The 26,709-nt window shown below is 39.1% G+C and overlaps 1 protein-coding gene across 2 annotated transcripts in view; it reads right to left on the minus strand.

The window, feature by feature from the left end:
* CHM (CHM Rab escort protein) overlaps positions 1–26,709 on the minus strand; it is a 198,247-nt gene that overhangs the window by 29,442 nt on the left and 142,096 nt on the right. For both annotated transcript variants that reach the window (XM_004283098.3, XM_033411551.2), the window contains exon 12: positions 21,488–21,584. In XM_004283098.3, the coding sequence (XP_004283146.1) occupies positions 21,488–21,584 (97 nt within the window). The remainder of the gene's footprint in view (positions 1–21,487; positions 21,585–26,709) is intronic.

Consider the following 26,709-nt stretch of genomic DNA (forward strand, 5'->3'; position numbering starts at 1 on the left):
TAGGGCAGCATCAGAAAATACACTTTTAAAGACTTTAACGTCCAAGTTACAAAGTCTGTGAACAGGCCCAAAACATAAGAAAAGGAGGAGGAAAAAAAGAAGCCAAACTTTAAGTAATAAAAGAGAGTGAATGGTGATGTCAGTTTCTATCTCAGTGTATTTCTTAAATCTCCTTAATATATCATATAAAGTATTAACTCTATTAAAACTATTAACTAGGACTTTTTAAATACATGCATATTATTAAAGGAAGAAAGCATACAAGATTTAAAAATGAACATGAACTTCTTTTTTTCTCTGGAACAAGGCAACCTATAAATAATAAATTCGCACTTATCTCTTTCAGTCAACCTTCCTGGTATAAGCTGCCTTACTATTGAGACTGAAAAACCAAAACCAGTCCATTTGTCTATACTGCTGGTTTTATATTTATAAATTGATTAAGCTATAGCAAAGATCTGTAAGATAATTTAATCACAGAAAAAAAGAAGTGAGAAAGTTGGAGACAGCTTTAAAAGAAAAAGGATCTTAGCTATTTTGCTTAAAATACTGTCACATACATTATTAAAAACGTATACAGGACAGGTGGCTTTCTGCACACACATGCAAAATCTGACCATTAAGGGTGTTCGATTTGTATGGGATCTTTCTAAATTCTTTAGACTAACTCCCACCACCAACTTCTAATGAAGAAATCAAGACACAAGAAAATAAGAAATTTGTTCAAGGTTAAATAACTAATTGGAAGTAGTAATTCTGTAGACACTTCGGACAATATTCTCTCCACTATACCAGTATGCTCCTTACATTTCCTATAAAGTCAAGCTGGAAATTGATTCCCACAACATTAGGTACATAAAATAAAAAACAAATTATTAAAATAATTTTTCATTTCAATTTCATGACATATTAAGACAGAGTGCTTTAAAATCCTTTGTTTTCATTTGCCAGGGGGTAAAAAATTTCTAAGAAACTTTAGTATTTTAGCTTTAAAGTTAGAAAATGTCACTTTAGAAACAAGACTTTGATGGAGCCCGTGTTTCCGCAGAGATGGAACTCCCGGCTGGGGGTCTCTTCCCTCCGCCATCATGGAACTGCCACAGAGCCCGAGGGGAGGGCGGCCTCAATGAGGCTGCCGGCTCTGGAGGGGCCCCGGCAGCCGAAGCTGCGACAGTCCTCGGGACTGCGGGCCGGACGTGGACCTGCCCACCAGAAAGACAAGATCCAGCCTCATCCACCAGAACACAGGCACTAGTCCCCTCCACCAGGAAGCCTACACAACCCACTGAACCAAACTTAGCCACTGCAGACAGACACCAAAAAAAACGGAAACAACGAACCTGCAGCCTGCAAAAAGGAGACCTCAAACACAGTAAGATAAGCAAAATGAGAAGACAGAAAAACACACAGCAGATGAAGGAGCAAGATAAAAACCCAACAGACCTAAAAAATGAAGAAGAAATAGGCAGTCTACCTGAAAAAGAATTTAGAATAATGATAGTAAAGATGATACAAAAACTTGGAAACAGAATAGACAAAATACAAGAAACATTTAACAAGGAACTAGAAGAACTAAAGATGAAACAAACAACGATGAACAACACAATAAATGAAATTAAAAATACTCTAGATGGGATCAATAGCAGAATAACTGAGGCAGAAGAACGGATAAGTGACCTGGAAGATAAAATAGTGGACATAACTACTGCAGAGCAGAATAAAGATAAAAGAATGAAAAGAACTGAGGACAGTCTCAGAGACCTCTGGGAAAACATTAAACGCACCAACATTAGAATTATAGGGGTTCCAGAAGAAGAAGAGAAAAAGAAAGGGACTGAGAACATATTTGAAGAGATTATAGTTGAAAACTTCCCTAATATGGGAAAGGAAATAGTTAATCAAGTCCAGGAAGCACAGAGAGTCCCATACAGGATAAATCCAAGGAGAAATACGCCAAGACACATATTAATCAAACTGTCAAAAATTAAATACAAAGAAAACATACTAAAAGCAGCAAGGGAAAAACAACAAACACACAAGGGAATCCCCATACGGTTAACAGCTGAACTTTCAGCAGAAACTCTGCAAGCCAGAAGTGGGTGGCAGGACATATTTAAAGTGATGAAGGAGAAAAACCTGCAACCAAGATTACTCTACCCAGAAAGGATCTCATTCAGATTTGATGGAGAAATTAAAACTTTTACAGACAAGCAAAAGCTGAGAGAGTTCAGCACCACCAAACCAGCATTACAACAACTGCTAAAGGAACTTCTTTAGGCAAGAAACACAAGAGAAGGAAAAGACCTACAATAACGAACCCAAAACAGTTAAGAAAATGGGAATAGGAACACACATATCGATAATTACGTTAAATGTAAATAGACTAAATGCTCCCACCAAAAGACACAGATTGGCTGCATGGATACAAAAACAAGACCCACATATTTGCTGTCTCCAGAGAGCCACTTCAGACCTAGAGACACATACAGACTGAAAGGAAGGGGATGGAAAAAAGAAATTTCATGCAAATGGAAACCAAAAGAAAGCTGGAGTAGCAATTCTCATATCAGACAAAATAGACGTTAAAATAAAAACTATTAGAAGAGACAAAGAAGGACACTACATAATGACCAAGGGATCGATCCAAGAAGAAGATATAACAATTGTAAATATTTATGCACCCAACATAGGAGCACCTCAATACACAAGGCAAATATTAACAGCCATAAAAGGGGAAATTGACAGTAACACATTCATAATAGGGGACTTTAACACCCCACATTCACCAATGGACAGGCCATCCAAAATGAAAATAAATACGGAAACACAACCTTTAAATGATACATTAAAAAAGATGGACTTAATTGATATTTATAGGACATTCCATCCAAAAACAACAGAATACACATTTTTCTCAAGTGCTCATGAAACATTCTCCAGGATAGATCATATCTTGGGTCACAAGTCAAGCCTTGATAAATTTAAGAAAATTGAAATTGTTTCAAGTAACTTTTCCAACCACAACGCTATGAGACTAGATATCAATTACAGGAAAAGATCTGTAAAATATACAAACACATGGAGGCTAAACAATACACTACTTAAAAACGAAGTGATCACTGAAGAAATCAAAGAGGAAATCAAAAAATACCTAGAAAAAAATGACAGTGGAGACACGACGAACCAAAATCTATGGGATGCAGCAAAAGCAGTTCTAAGAGGGAAGTTTATAGCAATACAATCCTACCTTAAGAATCAGTAAACACCTTGAATAAACAACCTAACCTTGCACCTAAAGCAATAAGAGAAAGAAGAACAAAAAAAACCCAAAGCTAGCAGAAGGAAAGAAATCATAAAAATCAGATCAGAAATAAATGAAAAAGAAATGAAGGAAATGATAGCAAAGATCCATAAAACTAAAAGCTGGTTCTTTGAGAAGATAAACAAAATTGACAAACCATTAGCCAGACTCATCAAGAAAAAAAGGGAGAAGACTCAAATCAATAGAATTAGAAATGAAAAAGGAGAAGTAACAACTGACACTGCAGAAGTACAAAAGATCATGAGAGATTACTACAAGCAACTCTATGCCAATAAAATGGACAACCTGGAAGAAATGGACAAATTCTTAGACATGCACAACCTGCCAAGACTGAATCTGGAAGAAATAAAAATATGAACAGACCAATCACAAGCACTGAAATTGAAACTGTAATTAAAAATCTTCCAACAAACAAAAGCCCAGGACCAGATTACTTCACACGCAAATTCTATCAAACATTTAGAGAAGAGCTAACACCTATCCTTCTCAAACTCTTCCAAAATATAGCAGAGGGAGGAGCACTCCCAAACTCCTTCTACGAGGCCACCATCACCTTGATACGAAAACCAGAGAAGGATGTCACAATGAAAGAAAACTACAGGCCAATATCACTGATGAACATAGATGCAAAAATCCTCAACAAAATACTAGCAAACAGAATCCAACAACACATTAAAAGGATCATACAGCATGATCCAGTAGGGTTTATTCCAGGAATGCAAGGATTCTTCAATATATGCAAAACAATCAATGTGATAAACCATATTAACAAACTGAAGGAGAAAAACCATATGATCATCTCAATAGATGCAGAGAAAGCTTTTGACAAAATTCAACACCCATTTATGATAAAAACCCTGCAGAAAGTAGGCATAGAGGGAACTTTCCTCAACATAATAAAGGCCATATATGACAAACCCACAGCCAACATCGTCCTCAATGGTGACAAGCTGAAAGCATTTCCACTAAGATCAGGAACAAGACAAGGTTGCCCACTCTCACCACTCCTATTTAACATAGTTTTGGAAGTTTTAGCCACAGCAATCAGAGAAGAAAAGGAAATAAAAGGAATCCAAATCGGAAAAGAAGTAAAGCTGTCACTGTTTGCGGATGACATGATAGTATACATAGAGAATCCTAAAGATGCTACCAGAAAACTACTAGAGCTAATCAATGAAGCTGATAAAGTAGCAGGATACAAAATTTATGCACAGAAATCTCTGGCATTCCTGTACACTAATGATGAAAAATCTGAAAGTGAAATCAAGAAAACACTCCCATTTACCATTGCAACAAAAAGATTAAAATATCTAGGAATAAACCTACCTAAGGAGACAAAAGACTTGTATGCAGAAAATTATAAGACACTGATGAAAGAAATTAAAGATGATACAAATAGATGGAGAGATATACCATGTTCTTGGATTGGAAGAATCAACATTGTCAAAATGACTCTACTACCCAAAGCAATCTACAGATTCAATGAAATCCCTATCAAACTACCACTGGTATTTTTCACAGAACTAGAACAAAAAAATTCATAATTGGTATGGAAACACAAAAGACCCAGAATATCCAAAGCAATCTGGAGAACAAAAAACGGAGCTGGAGGAATCAGGCTCCCTGACTTCAGACTATACTACAAAGCTACAGTAATCAAGAGAGTATGGTACTGGCACAAAAACAGAAAGATAGATCAATGGAAAAGGATAGAAAGCCCAGAGATAAACCCACACACATATGGTCACCTTATCTCTGATAAAGGAGGCAGGAAGCTATAGTGGAGAAAGGACAGCCAGTTCAATAAATGGTGCTGGGAAAACTGGACAGGTACATGTAAAAGTATGAAATTAGATCACTCCCTAACACCATACACAAAAATAAGCCCAAAATGGATTAAAGACCTAAATGTAAGGGGAGAAACTATCAAACTCTTAGAGGAAAACATAGGCAGAACACTCTATGACATAAATCACAGCAAGATCCTTTCTGACCCACCTCCTAGAGAAATGCAAATAAAAACCAAAATAAACAAATGGGACCTAATGAAACTTCAAAGCTTTTGCACTGCAAAGGAAACCATAAACAAGTCCAAAAGACAACCCTCAGAATGGGAGAAAATATTTGCAAATGAAGCAACTGACAAAGATTAATCTCCAAAATTTATAAGCAGCTCATGCAGCTCAATAACAAGAAAACAAACAACCCAATCCAAAAATGGGCAGCAGACCTAAATAGACATTTCTCCAAAGAAGATATACAGAGTGCCAAGAAACACATGAAAGAATGCTCAACTTCATTAATCATTAGAGAAATGCAAATCAAAACTACAATGAGATATCATCTCACACCAGTCAGAATGGCCATCATCAAAAAATCTAGAAACAATAAATGCTGGAGAGGGTGTGGAGAAAAGGGAACCCTCTTGCACTGTTGGTGGGCATGTAAATTGATATAGCCACTGTGGAGAACAGTATGGAGCTTCCTTAAAAAAAACTACAAATAGAACTACCATATGACCCAGCAATCCCACTACTGGTCATATACCCTGAGAAAAATATAATTCAAAAAGTGTCAAGTACCAAAATGTTCATTGCAGCTCTATTTACAATAGCCCAGAGATGGAAACAACCTAAGTGTCCATCATCGGATGAATGGATAAAGAAGATGTGGCTCATATATACAATGGAATATTACTCAGCCATAAAAGGAAACAAAATTGAGTTATTTTAATGAGGTGCATAGACCTAGAGTCTGTCATACAGAGTGAAGTAAGTCAGAAAGAGAAAGACAAATACTGTATGCTAACACATATGTATGGAATTTAAGAAAAAAAATGTCATGAAGAACCTAGGTGTAAGAAAGGAACAGACACAGACCTACTAGAGAATGGACTTGAGGATATGGGGAGGGGGAAGGGTAAGCTGTGACAAAGCGAGAGAGAGGCATGGACATATATACACTACCAAACGTAAGGTAGATAGCTAGTGGGAAGCAGCCGCATAGCACAGGGAGATCAGGTCGGTGCTTTGTGACCACCTGGAGGGGTGGGATAGGGAGGGTGTGAGGGAGGGAGACGCAAGACAGAAGAGATATGGTAACACATGTATATGTATAACTGATTCACTTTGTTACAAATCAGAAACTAACACACCATTGTAAAGCAATTATATTCCAATAAAGATGTAAAAAAATAAAAAAAGAAGAAACAAGACTATGCAGGTAGTTTTTTTTTTTTTACTCAAAGTACTAAGCATAATGTACATATTGGGTTGACCAAAAGGTTCATTTGGCTTTTTCCATAAGATGGCTCTAGTAGCACTTAGTTTTCTTTAACTTTATTCAAAACAGTTTTCTTAGACTGTATGTGAGAGCTGTCATATCAGTGTGCATTTACGAAAGACTTATCAAAATTTGTGAATTTTTGTGCAGCAATTTTAATATTGAACATGGAATTAAAAAAGCAATTTTCTGCATATTCTTCTTTATTATTTCAGGAAAGGTAAAAATGCAACTGAAACGCACAAAAAGATATGTGCAGTGTATGGAGAAGGTGCTGTGACTGATCCGAACATGTCAAAAGTGGTTTGCGGTCTTCCCTGGTGGCGCAGTTGTTGAGAATCTGCCTGCTAATGCAGGGGACACGGGTTTGAGCCCAGGTCTGGGAAGATCCCACGTGCCACGGAGCAACTAGGCCCGTAAGCCACAACTACTAAGCCTGCGTGTCTGGAGCCTGTGCTCCGCAACGAGAGGCCACGACAGTGAGAGGCCCGCACACCGCGATGAAGAGTGGCCCCCACTTGCCACAACTAGAGAAAGCCCTCACACAGAAACGAAGACCCAACACAGCCAAAAATAGAAATAAATAAATTAAAAGAAGGCTCAACATTTAAAAAAAAAAGTGGTTTGAGAAGTTCTGTGCTGGAGATTTCTAGCTGGAAGATGCTCCATGGTCAGGTAGACCAGTTGAAGTTGATAGTGATCAAATCGAGACATTAATTGAGAACAATAAACATTATACCATGTGGGAGATAGCCGACATACTCAAAATATCCAAATCAAGTGTTGAAAATCATTTGCATCAGCTTGGTTATGTTAATCGCTTTGATGTTTGGGTTCCACTAGGGAAAAAAACCTTCTTGACCGTATTTCCGCATGCAATTCTCTACTGAAACGTTCCGTTTTTAAAACAAATTGTGACAGGCGATGAAAAGTGGATACTGTACTATAATGTGGAAGAAAAGAGATTGTGGGGCAAGCTAAATGAACCACCACCAACCACACCAAAGGCCGGTCTTCATCTAAACAACGTGATGTGTATATGGTGGGATTGGAAGGGAGTCCTCTATTATGAGCTCCTTCCAGAAAATCAAACGATTAATTCCAAAAAGTACTGTTCCCCATTAGACCAACTGAAAGCAGCACTCGACAAAAAGCATCTGGAAATAGTAAACAGAAAACGCGTAATCTTCCATCAGGATACCACAAGACCACATGTTTTTTTGATGACCAGGCAAAAACTGTTACAGCTTGGCTCGGAAGTTCTGATTCATCCGCCGTATTCACCAGACGTTGCACCTTCGGATTCCATTTATTTCGGTCTTCACAAAATTCTCTTAATGGAAAAAGTGTCAGTTCCCCGGAAGACTCTAGAAGGCACCTGGAACAGTTCTTTGCTCAAAAAGATAAAAAGTTTTGGGAAGATGGAATTATGAAGTTGCCTGAAAAATGGCAGAAGGTAGTGGAACAAAAGGGTGAATACATTGTTCAATAAAGCTCTTGGTGAAAATGAAAAATGTGTCTTACTTTTACTTAAAAACTGAAGGCACTTTTTGGCCAACCCAATACTTAAGTTCTAGGAATAGAAATGGCAAGCCATGGTTCTGTTCCTCATATTGGATAAGAAATGTAAAGCTAATTATGCTACAACTACTCTGAGAAACAGTATAGCATGGTGGTTAAAAGTGTAAGCCCTAGAGTCAGACTGTCCGGGTTCAAATTCTGCTTCTCCCTCTTACTAAATCTGTGACCCTGGGTGAATCATTTACCTTTTCTGTGTCTCAGTTTCCTCATCTGAATAATAGAAAAGACAATGGCACCTATCTCAGATTTGTTGTGAGGGATAAGTTAATCCATGTGAAGAACTTAGAACAGAGCCTGCATATATTAAGTACTTGATAAATGTTAATTATCATTACTATTAAATTGTAATAAATGTTAACTTAGAAAGAAGTTCGAGTTCTACCTAAATATAGGAGCAAAAGCCTAAGTACATGAATGAGGCAGGGGAAGGTGATAATATTTGAACTAAGATTTGAAGGATGAACAGGCATTTAAACCAGTCTGCAAGGACAACCCTTACGAAGCTTATGACAGTCTCTGTGTGAAATGCAGGGGTGAGTAGACAAAAGTTTGCCTCAACACAAATTGCTTTAATAGATATTGTCAAAGAATACACTTCATCCAAAGGTGGGGATCTCCTATATTTGGAAAGTGCAGAGATGTCCTACCACCATTTCTTACCACATAACATTTAACCCTGGAGAATTTAATAATATGAGGGAAGTTCCTTGACCTCTATAGTGATTCCATGAATAAATATAACTCTATTATATGAGAAAGCTACTAAGACAAATACATACATGTGAAATGCATTTTAGTGTTTCCCCCAAAGAATATATTGGAAATTTAACAATGTCAAAATTCCAAGGAAATGTCCCGGTGATGTTTAAAATAACTAAGATATTGCTTTTTTTAAAAAAATGTGAAGATCACAGTACCACTTCATGCTACATATGACTACAGAACACAAAGATACATGCTTTGTTCTTCTCAATCATTAGAAAGACTTTCCTGAATGAGCTGACCTGAAGAAGAGGTTTGGGGATGAGAAAGTATACACACACATAAATAAATGAATTAAGCAGGAACAGAATCCAAATGACAAAGAAGGGAGGAGCCACATGGGAAAGGGCTAACTTAAGATGGGTCACTGATTAGTATGTTGTGAGGCAATTTGGAAAAGTGGTTTAAAATTCCAGGAAATTATGTATCAAAGTAGGAAGGTTTGATAGTAATGAAGCATAAAGAAAAATGCTCAAATTTAATGACCACTTGAAACATTTTTATACTGTAGCAGCCTGGAAATAAACACCCCGAACTGTGGATTAAATTGTACATAATCAAAATTATAACAAACATCTGGTATAGTATGTCAAATTTTGGCTACACTATTATACATGTCTGTAATATGATCCCTTATCTTTGTGGCATAACCAGTTAAATCTGTTTTTAATTCATACTGTAGAGAAATCAGAAAATCAAGGTAAACAAATAAAAAAAAAAGTTAGTTACCTGTCTTCCCACCATTTAGGGATAACCACTGTTACGACTATTTTGGCATATACTCTTTGGAATTTGTTTCCTATACAGTGATGTACCAATAAATACACGTATGTGTCTGCATATGTATATATAAACACACAAATAGGTTCATCCCTCACAATACAAAATTAGTTCAAAAATTTTACTCATGACAGAAAATTTATATAAGCAAACTTTATGTTATCATTATAGTTAATATGAAACTGCAAAGTTTCTTTTTTTTTTTACATCTTTATTGGAACATAATTGCTTTACAATGGTGTGTTAGTTTCCGCTTTATAACAAAGTGAATCAGTTATACATATACATATGTTCCCATATCTCTTCCCTCTTGCGTCTCCCTCCTTCCCACCCTCCCTATCCCACCCCTCTAGGTGGTCACAAACCATCGAGCTGATCTCCCTGTGCTATGTGGCTGCTTCCCACTAGCTATCTATTTTACGTTTGGTAGTGTATATATGTCCATGCCACTCTCTCACTTTGTCACAGCTTACCCTTCCCCCTCCCCAAATCCTGAAGTCCATTCTCTAGTAGGTCTGCGTCTTTATTCCCGTCTTACTCCTAGGTTCTTCATTACATTTTTTTTCTTAGATTCCATATATATGTGTTAGCATATGGTATTTGCCTTTCTCCTTCTGACTTACTTCACTCTGTATGACAAACTCTAGGTCCATCCACCTCACTACAAATAGCTCAATTTCGTTTCTTTTTATGGCTGAGTAATATTCCATTGTATATATGTGCCACATCTCCTTTATCCATTCATCCGAAGATGGGCATTTATGTTGCTTCCATGTCCTGGCTATTGTAAATAGTGCTGCAATAAACATTGAGGTGCATGTATCCTTTTGAATTATGGGTTTCTCCGGGTATACGCCCAGGAGTTGGATTGCTGGATCACATGTCAGCTCTATTTTTAGTTTTCTAAGGAACCTCCACACTCTTCTCCATAGTGGCTGTACCAATTTCTATTCCCACCAACAGTGTAGGAAGGTTCCTTTTTCTCCACACCCTCTCTAGCATTTATTGTTTTTAGATTTTGTTTTGTTTTGTTTTGTTTTTTTTTTTTTGCGGTACACGGGCCTCTCACTGTTGTTGCCTCTCCCGTTGTGGAGCACAGGCTCCAGACGCGCAGGCTCAGCGGCCATGGCTCACGGGCCCAGCCACTCTGCGGCATGTGGGATCTTCCCAGACCGGGGCACGAACCCGTGTCCCCTGCATCGGCAGGTGGACTCCCAACAACTGTGCCACCAGGGAAGCCCTGTTTGTAGATTTTTTTGATGATGGCCATTCTAACCGCTGTGAGGTGATACCTCATTGTAGTGTTGATTTGCATTTCTCCAATAATTAGTGATGCTGAACAGCTTTTCATGAATGTTTATTTTTAATTATTTTTTTACCCTTAATGTTTATATTGTGCTTATAAGTTGATAAGAAAAGAATAATCAATAGACAAATGAAATGAATAAGGGATTCATAGAAAAAGTATAAATACCCAATAAACACTAAGAAAGGATGGTCAACTTCATGAATTATTAAATACACATTTAAACAAAATATTTTCTACTTTCAAACTGGCAATGGAGATTTGATAATACCCAGTGCTCTTGTTTGTTTAGAGAAACAGACATGTTTGCTTATAAACTACCAGTGGATATGCAAGTTGATACCACTTTGGGAGAGGGGCAATTTGACATTATGTATCAAAAGCCCTAAAAACTCCAGAAACTTTCAGAAACTTTGGGACTTCCATTTCCAGAAAGATGGAGCAAAGGTACTCTTCTCTATCGTTCTTGCTAACTACAGCTAAAAATTTTGGACACAATATATAAAACAAACATAAGAAAACCCTGAAGTACAGAGAAGAAAAGCAGACCAGCTAGGGACCTTGGGACCAAAGGAACAAAATGGCAGAGTTCCCTGGGTTTTCTTTTGTTTTTAAAAATTAATTAATTAATTATTGGCTGCGTTGGGTCTTCATTGCTGTGTGTGGGCTTTCCCTAGCTGTGGTGAGCAGGGGCTACTCTTCGGTGTGGTGTGCAGGCTTCTCATTGCGATGGCTTCTCTTGTGGTGGACCACAGACTTTAGGCGCACGGGCTTCAGTAGTTGTGGCGCAAGGCTCAGTAGTTATGGCTCGCAAGCTATAGAGGCCAGGCTCAGTAGTTGTGGCGCATGGGCTTAGTTGCTCCACGGCATGTGGGATCTTCCTGAACTAGGGCTTGAACTTGTGTCCCCTGCATTAGCAGTCGGATTCTTAAACACTGTGCCACCGGGGAATTCCCTCCCTGGGTTCTCTTTTTGCCTCATGTATCTCAGACTGGTTACCAGAGAAAATGGCAACCAAGAAACATCAATGGACTCAGACAAACAAAGCCCCAACAAAAGTCTGCTCTCATTAGTCAAAAGACCAGGAAAGGGGCAACCTAGCAAGATAAAAAACTTTTAGACATAGTTGTTCTACCCCAGTCAAAGACCATAGAAAAAAACCAAGGCCCCACCTCTACACTCACCATTAAAGGTTGAATGGGGAGTGTAGACTTCCACTCTTCACCAGGCTGTAATGAGGTGCCCCAACCTCCCTGGTAGGGTGGTGTCAAAGAAGGCCAAGTATGGAGCCAGGACTTTCATCCCCACATGGAGAAACAGTCCCCATCCTCTACCATGTCAGCAGAGACCATGATGGGATCCTAGATTTTCACCCCTACCCAGCAGTAATGAGGACCGCTCCCCAGTCCCACTGTAGTGGTGTCATAGGAGGCCAAATGGAGAGTGAAGTCTCTCACCATTGCCTGAGTAATGAGGCCACACCCTCTCCCCACGGTGTCATTGAGGCCATGTGGGGAGCAGTGTCGAGACACTGCTGCTCCTCCTAGCCAGGCTGGAATGAGTGGAGGCCTAGTGGAGAGCCGGCACTACAATCACTCAGCAGTAATAGGGAAGTTCTCCAACCTCTGGGTGCCAGGAGAGGCCAAGTGGGGAACCAGGACTTCCACTACCACCTGGCAGTAACAAGGGAGCACTCCCTTTCCCCACCAGAGCAGTGTCAGAGGAAGCCTAAGAATAAGATCTAAGTCCCATTATATAACAAAAATGCCTGGGTATCAATCCAAAATTACTCATTATACCAAGAACCAGGAAAACCTCAACTTGAATAAGAAAAGACAATCAGCAGATGCCAACACGACACAGCTGCTGTACTTGTCTGAAGATTTAATGTAGCAATCATAAAAGTGCATCAGCAACTTCCCTGGTGGCACAGTGGTTAAGAATACGCCTGCCAATGCAGGGGACAAGGGTTTGATCCCTGGTCTGGGAAGATCCCACAGGCCGCGGAGCAACTAAGTCCATGCACCACAACTACTGAGTCTGCACTCTAAAGCCCACGAGCCACAACTAACTGGTCCTGTGCGCTACAACTACTGAGCCCACACACCGCAACTACTGAAGCCCGTGTGCCTAGAGCCCGTGCTCTGCAACAAGAGAAGCCACTGCAATGAGAAGCCCACGCACTACAACGAAGAGTAACCCCTGCTCACCGCAACCAGAGAAAGCCCATGTGCAGCATTGAAGACCCAACGCAGCCAAAAAAAAAAAAAAAAGCATCAATGACCAATTACAAACATACATGCTGGAAACAAATGAAACAAACTGTCTCAGCAAAGAAAGAGAAAGCCTTAGCAAACAAGTAGAAGATTTTTTTTTTGAGAAAAGATAAATTGTTCATTTCTGTTTACAAAGCACAATATACATAATCATTATAATTTATAGATAGCTTAAGAAAAAAAAGGGCTCCTTAAATCCAGAAAAAAAGAACATTAAAACATTAACAGTAATCTAAAAAATAAAAAGTCACAACCATCCCTCATCAGTTCATTCCATCTTAGTAATGAATTCTTGTTCTAATCAATCATGGGTTAGTCGTCTCCTGATACCTGCTTCTTCACTAGAGTTCTGAAAATCCTGATGTATTCCACAAGTAACAAGTATAAGATTTAAAGAAGAACCAAATGGAAAATTTTAAACCCAAAATGTAATAATTAAAACTTTAAAACATAATGGTTGGGTCCAAGAGCAGAATGGAATGCACAGACGAAAGAATCAGTGAACTTAAAAGTAGAACTGTAGAAATATGACACAATATGAACAAAAGAGAGAAAACAGACTATATGAACATGAACAGAAATACATGCAGTTTGGGCTCTTCTTGCTCTTTGTACTATCTTTGTACTCTCTGTATCAATACTATCTTAGTATTGTACCACTTTGGCTATACTCCTTCATATAATCCACTGTGTCTAGCAGGGTACACTGCTGTCAATAGGTGTAATAAATATCTTTGAATAAAAAAAAATGAACAGAGCCTCAGAGACATGTGGAACTATAGTGAAAGATCTAATAGACATGTTTCCTCCCAGAAGAAGGAGGAGAAAGAGGGTTGGCTGAAAAGTACTCAAAGAAATAAAGGATGAAAATTTCCCAAATTTGACAAAATATATAAACCTGCAGATTCAAGAAGGTGCACAAATTCCAAATATTGATAGAATAAATCCAAAGAAATCCATTCCAAGACACATCATAATCAAACTTCTAAAAATTAAAGACTAAGAAAAAAATCTTGAAAGCAGCCTTGAGAGAAAAACAAACAAACAAACAAACACTAGCTATAGGGGAAAAACAACAGATTTCTCATGAGAAACCATGAAGGCCAGAAGAAAGTATACCTTACCATGGAATACTACTCTGCAATAAACAGGAATGAACTATTGATACATGCAACAGGTTGGGTGATCCTTAACAAAATTACACTGAGTGAAAAAAGTCAATCTCAAAAGACTACATACTGTATGATTCCTTTTATATGACATTCTCAAAATGGCAAAATTATTGAGATGGAAAACGGATTAGTGGTTGCCAGGGATTAGGTAACAGGTGTGGGGAAGGAGGGATTTGGCTGTGGCTATAAAAGGGCAACAATAGGGATCCTTGTGGTAATGTCATAAGAATCTACACATGTGATAAAACTGCATACACACATTGTACCAGTGTCACATTCCTGGTTTTGATATTGCACTATATTGGAAGAAACTGGATGAAGGATACATAGGACCTTTCTGTACTATCTTTGCAAATTCCTATGAATCTATAATTATTCCAAAATTTAAAAAAAATCCATACACTTTGACCCAATAATTCCACTAAAAAAAATCTTACAAAAAATAATGGATGCTCACAAATATTTACTTATAAAGATGGCTGCTTGTTACAGGAGTATCAAGTAAAATTTTTCAAAACAATCCAACATCATGGGATTAAATAAAAATGGCATATCCACAATCACTGAAAATTATATCATAGACATGCAAAATGATTTTTGTTGTATTATTAAGTCTTTTTAAAAAGCAGGTTATAAAGCAGTATATAAATTAGTATTGCATTTTTATGAAAATATACATGCATACACAAACAAAAAAAGACAAACATAACCAAGTATTTATCACTTCTAAGTAGAAAGATTATACTAATTTTACTTTTCTTTTTTTATATCTTCCAAATTGTCAACAGTGAATATGCAATATTAGACTGGGAATACAAAATATTTCACATAGAAAAATAATCAATAAAAATAAATTTACAGAAATATTCACAAACATAAAATAAATGCAATTTAGAAAATTAAAAATGTGCAGTTTTATTTTATACTTAAGATGCTAACACAGATAAAAAGACACACACAAAAACTGGCTAAAGTAATAGGGGAAAAATAATAAGGACAGATGTCAGGGTAAAGATTTACCTGTATCACTATAAAAGGAAAAAAACCTTCTCTGAGCTACTTTTTCAAATGGAAATTTAGGATTACAGCAATATTGGATAAGTTTTCTTCCCTCTCTCTGCTGGCATCAAGCTCTCACTTCTCTTTGACCACATTTTTGTCATTTTTTTTAAGTAATAGCACTACACTTGTAAACATAGTCAAGTGTTCCTTGACTAGGCCAAACCAGATTGGTCTTCTGCTTCTCATAATTCATGTAAGAGTTTCAGTAAAACTTAATATAAGTTTATAGACTTTAAAAACATCCTAATGATACTGTTATGTTTTCCTCCTATGACTCTCTAGTGTCTAGTTTGTTGGTACCTCTCTTGTGGTATTTTAATAGTCTGCCTCTTACAGCTACTTCTGTGTTTGTCTTATCTGTCCCACTAGATTGTGAGTCCCCCAAGTTCAGGGCCTATGTTGTATTCATCTTTATCTATCCTGATATGCCTACCAGAGCACACAGTTAATATTGTCTTGTTCCATTAGATGTGCAGTAAGATTATGAATACTTCAAATCAGGAATGTCAGCCTCTGTTCCTTTATAATCCCTACAAGTACAGTTTAGGTCTAGGCATAGTGATGGCTAATGTATACATGTTGATTTCAACTTAGTGAAACATCTTTAAGAAACATGTTGGAGGAGGCATGATACATGAGAGTGGTGAGACAGAAATTTTAATACACACAAATAAAAGAATAGATAGATTAATTAGTCCCTAACTTTAGTCTCATAAAAAAGAAATACATTGAGGATTTATACATGGTAGAAATTCAGTAACTAGATTAAGAATTCAAAGGAAAAGAGGAAAACTAGCAGTAAAGAAAATAAATTTTGTGAAAGTAAGTTTCCAATAAACTTAAAAAAATTAAAGAAAGAATCCTTGCAAAGGATCTTGGAACTAGACCTCTGTGAACTGGCTCTTTCAGTTTGCCCACTTAAAAGGAATAATAGGAGGACCTACAAGATGGTGGAGGAGTAAGATGTGGAGATCACCTTCCTCCTCACAAATACATCAAAAATACATCTACGTGTGGAACAACTCATACAGAACACCTACTGAACGCTGGCAGAAGACCTCAGATCTCCCCAAAGGCAAGAAACTCCACATGTACCTGGGTAGGCAAAAGAAAAAAGAAAAAACAGACACAAAAGAATAGGGATGTGACCTGCACCCCTGGGAGGGAGCTGTGAAGGAGGAAAGGTTTCCACACACTAGAAGCCCCTTTGCAGGCGGAGACTGTGGGTGGCAGAGGGGGGGAAGCTTCGAAGCCACGGAGGAGAGCGCAGCAACAAGGGTGCGGAGGGCAAAGCGGAGAGATTCCCGCACAGAGGATCGGTGCCGACCAGCACTCACCAGCCCAAGAGGCTTGTCTGCTCACCCACCGGGGGGCGGGCGGGGGCTGGGAGCTGAGGCTCGGGCTCAGGGAGAGGACTGGGGTTGGTGGCGTAAACACAGCCTGAAGGGGGCTAGTGCGCCACAGCTAGTCGGGAGGGAGTCCGGGAAAAACTCTGGACCTAAGAGGCAACAGACCATTGTTTCAGGATGCGCGAGGAGAGGGGATTCCTTCCCTGTCTGTCCACAGAAGGCAGAGTACGGCTTAAACGAGCTCCAGAGATGGGCGTGAGCTGCGGCTATCAGCTCAGACACCGGAGACAGGCATGAAACGCTAACGCTGCTGTTGCAGCCACCAAGAATCCTGTGTGCAAGCACAGATCACTATCTACACACCACCGCACCACCCTGCGAGCCTGTACAGCCCACCACAGCCAGGGTCCCGTGATCCAGGAACAACTTCCCCAGGAGAACACACAACTCAGGCTGGTGCAATGTTACTCTGGCCTCTGCTGCCACAGGCTCGCCCTGCATTCCAATTATAACTACCGTACCCCTCCCTCCTTCCAGCCTGAGTGAGCCAGAGGCCCCTAATCAGCCGATGCTTTAACCCCGTCCTGTCTGGGGGGAAACAGAAGCCTGAGGGCAACCTACACGCAGAGAAGGGGCTAACTCCAAAGCTGAACTCCAGGAGTTGTGCAAACAAAGAAGAGAAAGGGAAATTTCTCCTTGCAGCCTCAGGAGCAGCAGATTAAATCCTCACAATCAACTTGAGGTACCTACATCTGTGGAATACCTCAATAGACAAGGAATCAACCCAAAATTGAGGTGGTGGACTTTGGGAGCAACTGTAGACTTGGGGTTTGCTGCCTGCGACTGACTTGTTTCTGATTTTTATGTTTATCTTAGTATAGTTTTTAGCACTTGTTATCATTGGTGGATTTGTTTATTGGTTTTGTTGCTCTCTCATTTTTATTAAGTATACTTTTATTTTTATTACTTTAATTATTTGTTTTTATTTTATTTTTTTTCACTTTTTTTTTCTTTCTCTTTTTCTCCCTTTTCTTCTGAGCTGTGTGGCTGACAGGGTCTTGGTGCTCCAGCCTGGTGTCAGGCCTGAGCCTCTGATGTGGGAGAGCTGAATTTACGGCACTGGACCACCAGAGACCTCCCAACTCCATGTAATATTAATTGGCGAGAGCTATCCCAGAGATCTCTGCCTAAAAGCTAAGACCCAGCTCCACCCAATGGCCAGCAAGGTCCAGTGCTGGAAGCCTCATGCCAAACAACTGGCAAGACAGGAACACACCCCCACCCATGAACAGAGAGGCTGCCTAAAAGCATAATAAGCTCACAGACACCCCCCAAAAACACCACTGGAAGCAGTCCTGCCCCTCAAAAAGACAAGATCCAGCCTCATCCACCAGAACACAGACACCTGTCCCCTCCACCAGGAAGCCTACACAACCCACTGAACCAACCTTACCCACTGGGGGCAGACACCAAAAACAACGGGAACTACAAACCTGCAGACTACAAGAAAGAGACCCCAAACACAGTAAGTTAAGCAAAATGAGAAGACAGAGAACTATACAGCAGATGAAGGAGAAACGTAAAAAGCCACCAGACCAAACAAATGAAGAGGAAAAAGACAGTCTACCTGAAAAAGAATTCAGAGTAATGTTAGTAAACATGATCCAAAATCTTGGAAAAAGAATGGAGAAAATACAAGGAACGTTTAACAAGGACCTAGAAGAACTACAGAGCAAACAAACAAGGATGAACAACACCATAAATGAAATTAAAAATTCTCTAGAAGGAATCAATAGCAGAATAACTGAGGCAGAAGACCTGATAAGTGAACTGGAAGATAAACTAGTGGAAAAAATTACCACAGAGCAGAATAAAGAAAAAAGAATGAAAAGAATTGAGGACAGTCTCAGAGACCTATGGGACAACACTAAACACACCAACATTCAAATTATAGGGGTCTCAAAAGAAGAAAAAGAGAAAAAGAAAGTGTCTGAGAAAACACTGGAAGAAATTATAGTTGAAAACTTTCCTAACATGGGAAAGGAAATAGTCAATCAAGTCCAGGAATTGCAGAGAGTCCCATACAGGATAAATCCAAGGAGAAACATGCCAAGACACATTATAATCAAAATATCAAAAATTAAATACACAAAAAAAATTAAAAGCAGCAAGGGAAAAGCAACAAATAACATACAAGGGAATCCCCATAAGCTTAACAGCTGATCTTTCATCAGAAACTTTGCAAGCCAGAAGGGAGTGGCAGGACATATTTAAAGTGATGAAAGGGAAAAACCTACAACCAAGATTACTCTACCCAGCAACGATCTCATTCAGATTCAATGGAGAAATCAAAACCTTTACAAACAAGCAAAAGCTAAGAGAATTCAGCACCACCAAACCAGCTCTACAACAAATGCTAAAGGAACTTCTCTAGGCAGGAAACACAAGAGAAGGAAAAGACCTACAAAAACAAACCCAAAATAATTAAGAAAATGGCAATAGGAACATACATATTGATAATTACCTTAAATGTAAATGGATTAAATGATCCAACCAAAAGACACAGACTAGCTGAATGGATACAAACAAGACCCGTAAGTAGGCTGTCTACAAGACACCCACTTCAGACCTAGGGACACATACAGACTGAAAGTGACGGGATGGGAAAAGATATTCCATGCAAATGGAAATTTAAAGAAAGCTGGAGTAGCAATTCTCATATCAGACAAAATAGACTTTAAAATAAAGACTATTACAAAAGACACAGAGGACACTACATAATGATCAAGGGATCAATCCAAGAAGAAGATATAACAATTGTAAATATTTCTGCACCCAACATAGGAGCACCTCAATATATAAGGCAAATGCTAACAGGCATAAAAGGGGAAATCAAAAGTAACACAATACTACTAGGGGACTTTAACACCCCACTTTCACCAATGGACAGATCATCCAAATGAAAATAAATAAGGAAACACAAGCTTTAAATGACACATTAAACATGATGGACACTATAAAACCCTTAGAAGAAAATATAGGCAGAACACTCTATGACATAATCACACCAAGATCCTTTTTGACCTACCTCCTAGAGAAATGGAAATAAAAGCAAAAATAAACAAATGGGATCTATGAAACTTAAAAGCTTTTCCACAGCAAAGGAAACCATAAACAAGATGAAAAGACAACCCTCAAAATGGGAGAAAATATTTTCAAATGAAGTAACTGACAAAGGATTAATTTCCAAAATTTACAAGCAGCTCATGTAGCTTAATATCAAAAAAAACAAACAACTGAATCACAAAATGGGCAGAAGACCTAAATAAACATTTCTCCAGACAAGATACATGGATTGCCTAAAAACACATGAAAGGATGCTCAACATCACTAATCATTAGAGAAATGCAAATCAAAACTATAGTGAGGTATCACCTCACACTGGTCAGAATGGTCATCATCAGAAAACCTACAAACAATAAATGCTGGAGAGGGTGTGGAGAAAAGGGAACACTCTTGCACTGTTGGTGGGAATGTAAATTGATACAGCCACTATGGAGAAGAGTATGGAAGTTCCTTAAAAAACTACAAATAGAACTACCATACGACCCAGCAATCCCACTACTGGGCATATACCCTGAAAAAAACCATAATTCAAAAAAAGAGTCATGTATCACAATGTTCATTGCAGCACTATTTACAATAGCCAGGACATGGAAGCAACCTAAGTGTCCATCGACAGATGAATGGATAACGAAGATGTGGCACATATATACAATGGAATATTACTCGGCCATAAAAAGAAATGATATTGAGTCCTCTATAGTGAGGTGGATAGACCTAGAGTCTGTCATACAGAGTGAAGGAAGTCAGAAAGAGAAAAACAAATACCGTATGGTAACACATATACATGGAATCTAAAAAGAAAAAAACGGTTCTGATGAACTTAGAGGCAGGATCGGAATAAAGATGCAGAAGCAGAGAATGGACTTCAGGGCATAGGGAGGGGGAAGGGTAAGCTGGGACAAAGTGAGAGAGTAGCACTGACATATATACACTACCAAATGTAAAACAGATAGCTACTGGGAAGCAGCCACATAGCACAGGGAGATCAGCTGGGTGCTTTGTGACCACCTAGAGGGGTGGTATAGGGAGGGTGGGAGGGGACACAAGAGGGAGGGGATATGGGGATATATGTATACATATAGCTGATTCACTGATATACAGCAGAAACGAACACAACATTGTAAACAATTATATTCCAATAAAGATGTTACAAAAAAAAAAAGAAAGAAAGAATTGGAAAGTCACAGAAATCCTTTCACTGGAGAGATTAACAATGGTGCCTGTGAAGATTTAGCCATAGAAATGTTTAGAGGCAAGGGGAAGGTATGAAATGACTTACTGTATGAACATACACTGTTTGAACAAATACTGTAGATTAAAAAAAAAAAAAAATATATATATATATATATATATATATATATATATACGGCAAAACTCTACTAACACAACCCTGAGAACGGTAACAACAGCTGTCCCCATTTACTTCCTAAACAAACACAAAAGAAAATACCAGACTCTGTTGTGCTTACATGTGCCTTTCATACATGTCATTGTTGAGGAACATAACTCAATGACCCGAACAGCAAAAGCTCCTGGTTCTTCTGCTGGCACTGTCAAAATGGAAATCTAAAAAGCAGAAACAAAATATCAGACATAGCTGTTAGATCTCATTTTCATTTTTCTATCATTAGAGTGTAATTAACTTCCAAACTGAGTGTCTTTTTTCAAACTCTCATTGATGTTTGAAAAACATTGATCTGGAAGGATTGAATTTTAGAACACAGTTTGAAACATAAAGCATGCACATGTGTCCTAATGTCCAGTTTCTGCATTATTGATATATTTACATATGATATATATATTGCAGTCCTTTAATTTGTAGACAATAAATATTTCAAATATCTTTAATATTTATTAAATCCTTCACTTACTACATATTTTCAAAGGATATGATTAATTACCTCTGAGTTGTATGTACTTCACTGTTTGAAATCAGAGCACATTAAATTAATTTTGATTATTCATATTGGCTAAAAATAGCAGTTATAGAGCACTAAAAATTTAAAATGTTACAAATTGCAAAGAAATTGAAATAAGCAAAGTATATGTCAAAATGTACCAAAGTACAGCTAAACATATACCAAAATGTTTCAAAATGAATGGCTTCCAAGTAATTTAAGGACTCCATTAATATGTAGTATGCTGCCCTAGGCAGCACTCATATGCTATATGGCTTTATATTTAAAAGACTTTAAATAACCATCAGGTCAGTGTTTCTCTACAGAACCAAAAGCTTCAATATTAATTCTCAATTTAATCTTCAATCTGAGGAAACTATATCATTTTATATAGGAAACATTGCCAAAAAGTAAAGCCCCATTTGTACTTTTACCTGTGAGCATTATGCTTAGATTTTTGACTGGCAATGTCACATTGATAGCCTACTGAGGAAATGCCTACAAGTTCTGAAAATAGAAATTATTTTGATAGTCATGACTATCTTACTGTCATTACCTGTATATACATTTTGGGTTTTACAATGTCTCAAAAATTGTGTTCTCCATATTCCTCTTAACTCCTTTTGCTGCTGTCTATGATAAAAAGTGTTGTACTTTAGCATTAAAGAGAGAGGAACCACTAAAACATGGATTTAATGTCATATAATTATCAAATGACTATGACTAAAAACATGTGTATAACTGGAAAGGTATCTTAAGGACTGTATCAACACGTAAGTACTTCTTTTGTTTCCTACAACTATCATCTATATTTTTTTAAAAAAACTGAGATATAATCAGTGACCCCCTACCACAGTGCCTTCTGTCTGAACCCTGAGAATGTAACTGTCTTAAATCTCAGAGAGATTATAACAGCCACCAAAAGATAATTCCTTCAACACTTTAATACCACTTCCATAAAATTTATCTAGACTGACACCTACTCTTTCCTCTAAGTCTCATCATTTTATTTGTGCTTCAAAAATTTAAAAAGGGGGAAAAAAACTCATATAGGAAACAAAAAAAGGCAGGCCAGGTGTACATTTTAGATTGATCTCTCTGATGGCTATATGGAGGATAGATTTATAGGAGACAAGATGAGAAGCAGGGTGACCAGTTAGAAGGAAGAGGTGATGAGTTCCAAAACTGGAGCAGTGAGAATAAGGATCAAGAGGAAAAGCAGACTGGAGCAACTTCTAGGATGTACAGTGACAAGGACCTGGAGGCTCATGAGATTTCAGAGATAGGAGGAAGAAATCGTTGTTGGAAGGATGTAAGTGCTTTCATGGAAGTAGGAAGCGATGGATGAGTAGTTTGGAGAGGGAAGACGGTGAGTTCAGCTCTGAGTATGTTCAGTTTGAGGAGTCCTTGGGACAGATGTCCAGTAGGAAATTTGGCCTGTGGGCCAAAAGTCCTGGGAGATATACAAGTGGAAAGCTGTCACCAACTTTTATGCAGAGTTGGAACCATGAGAGTACATGGAGTCAAACAGCAAGTGTGCAAAGAGTAACAGATATGGTGGGCTGAGCTGAGAACCCCGAGGAAGCCCAATATTTAAGAGGAGGATAGAGCCCACAGAGGAGGCAGAAAGGGAATAGCCAGAGAGTTATGAGGAAAACCAGGAGAACACAGTGTCATGGAAGCCAAAGGAGTAGAGAGTTTCAAGAGAAAGGGAATAATCAACACTGTCAAATATACCAGAAAAGACCTAGTAAACAAAACCCCAAAAACGCCCTGTGGTCTTGACTAGTACAAAGTTATTAATAAACTTACCAAGAGAAACTATGGTAGGAATGTGAGGGTAGAAGCCAGGTTGGTCTAGAAATGAATGAGACGTAAGGAGCTGGAGGCAGCAAGTAGAGATACCATCTCAAAAATATTGACAGGAGCAGGGGAGAGATTGGATACTAGCTACAGATGGGGGCAGACTCAAGGGAGCATTTTTCTGTTTGCCTTATTATTTTAATTTTTGGAACAGAAAATGCTAATACATGTGTATAGGTTGAGGGGAAGGTGCCAATAGTGGGGAGAGGCTAAAAATGTAGGAGAGAGAGCAGGCATACAGGGTGGTGTGGGTGCATGTGTGTGTCAAGCGTGCTGGTGAAAGGGCTTGGCCTTGGACAAGGACGGGAGACCCCTCATTAGTCTCTGTGCTGGTGTACATAAGTTGTGGGTGGTCGGGCAGGAGGTCAAAGGGCACTGTGCTTAGTAGGTGTCCTTACTTTTCTCAGCAAAGTGATGGGGGAGAGTGAGAGGGCTAAAGGTGGGTAAAATAGTGAAAAGTTGGACTAGGCTCTGAGGGGAGAGGGCACTGTCTGAGCCAGTGAGGAGCTAACTGGTGGTGGGTACTGAGGGTCCTGCTGGATGAGGTCGGTGCCCCCAACACTGTGGTGGCGCCAGTCTGTCTGGCTGTACTGTTTTCCCAATCAGCCTTAGTGATCCAGGTGTAGATCCCAGCTTCATCCAGGTATGGGACTTTCCTCTGTGGGTGCAGAGGAAGAACATGGCTACACAGGAATTGAAGGTGTTGGAGAAAGAGCAGTTCAGAAGATCCACCGTGTGGTCTAGGACACGGAAAAGGAAGAGGGCAGAAGGAAGCTAGTAATCCCAGAGGAAACAGAGGGAACAAGGAATTGTAGGTCTCTTTTAATAGGTCAATGAGTAGGCTGGGTGGGGGTAAGAGAATGAAAAAGCTGGAAGGATCAGAGCAGATTAATGCCACTGTAAACCCATGACCTCCAGATTTAATTGGACCCCTCAACACTGCCCAGCCATCTGACCATGAGACAGGTCACTCTCCATGGTGATTATTTTACACCCTTCCATGAGCTTTGACCCATCCCCACACTCATACCTCCATTCTCAGGAGATAACCTCACCTTGTAATTTAAAAAGTAAATAGAACCCATCAGATGGGAACTCCCAAACCTACAGATTCTCCTGCATTCACCCTCTTATTTCAAAGTGTCTCACATCCCATCTAAGGGCAATGTTTTTTACCTGTTCTCTGAATCCCATCCTCCCCAGCCTTTATCTGGACCTTGCTGCATCAATTATCCTCCTTTTCTCCTGGGAATCTTCAACCTCTCCCTCTCTACTGGCCCCATCCCCATCAGGTGAAATATACTCTAATACAGGGGGCCCCAACCCCCGGGCCACGGATGGGTACTGGTGTCTGTGGCCTGTTAGGAACTGGGCCGCACAGCTGGAGGTGAGCGGCAGGCAAGCGAGTGAAGCTTCCTCTGTATTTACAGCCGTTCCCCATTGCTCGCGTTACCGCCTGAGCTCCGCCTCCTATCAAATCAGTGGTGGCAATAGATTCTCATAGGAGCGCGAACCCTACTGTGAACTGCGCATGCGAGGGATCTAGGTTGCACACTCCTTATGAGAATCTAATGCCTGATGATCTGAGGTAGAGCTGAAGCGGTGATGCTAGCACTGGTGAGCGGCTGCAAATACAGATTATCATTAGCAGAGAGGTTTGACTGCACAGAGACCATAATAAATCAATTGCTTGCAAACTCATATCAAAACCCTATCAGTGAGTCGCAAGTGAAAACAAGTTCAGGGCCCCCACTGATTCTGCCATATGGTGAGTTGTATAATTATTTCATTATATATTACAATGTAATAATAATAGAAATAAAGCACACAATAAATGTAATGCGATTGAATCATCCCAAAACCATCCCCCCCACCCTGGTCCATGGAAAAACTCTTCCACGTAACTGGTCCCTGGTGCCAAAAGTGTTGGGGACCGCTGCTCTAATACTTTAAAGAAATGCCCTCTTCGCTTCCACATCCCGCTGCAGGAATCACTTCTTCCCTCTTACTCTTCCCAGCTTAGCTTCTTCAGAAGCATCTGTTTGCTCTCTTCACTTTTCTGCCTTTGTCATTCTTCGACCCATTCACAAAGCTTATGGTTTACTGGGAGCTACAGACAAGTAAACTAGCAACTACAGGACAGTGTGATGAGTGCTATGATTTTACCACTTCTCGCTCACACCTGTCACACTGTACTGTTGTTGCTATTTATCTGTCTGTATCTGTATCCTCTAGACTGCAAGCTATGAGGGCACAGATGCTATCATGGTCAGCACTATCTCCTCAGAATCCAGCACACTGGCTGGCATGTCGAAGGCACTCATTGTCTGCTGAATGATTAAATGAAAGTATTTGCGCTCACTCGTAAAATTAACATATTTGCTTTATATAATACAAAGCTTCCAACTTAAGGAAATTTCGGAAACTATTTTTAGCAGTAGCATATAGGATAGGTCTGACAGTCACACTTACTAAGTAAGCTGATTTTATCAGTCCTGTAAATTATGGTCAGAAGGAGAAGGGGGCATACTTCTGGAATTTAAGTGTTCAAACTGAGGAAAAACCACAGGTATAAAGACACTTCTAACGAATCAGGAGTTATGAGGAGGAAGGGGGTACCGAAATGAACCATGGTGATGAGGAAATGTCAGAACTGAAAACGTGTGCTGATATTCATTCACACTGGGCCCCTAATGGTGAGCTTACCACCACTGCTGTAGGACTGGTTACCATAAAGCCTTTTCCTCCAAGATTTTTAAATGCTTCTAAATGCTTTTCTTCTCATAGTAATATACTTTCAATTTCATAGAAATAGCTGTGAAAAAAACTACGGTGATTTCAATATTCCTAGAATAAATCTGTTACATAAGATGCAATTATTTGTTCCACTGAAAGGAAATCTTTAAGAAACCAAGATTATTACATAATTG

The sequence above is a fragment of the Orcinus orca genome, chromosome X, assembly GCF_937001465.1.
Source record: "Orcinus orca chromosome X, mOrcOrc1.1, whole genome shotgun sequence".
NCBI lineage: Eukaryota > Metazoa > Chordata > Mammalia > Artiodactyla > Delphinidae > Orcinus > Orcinus orca.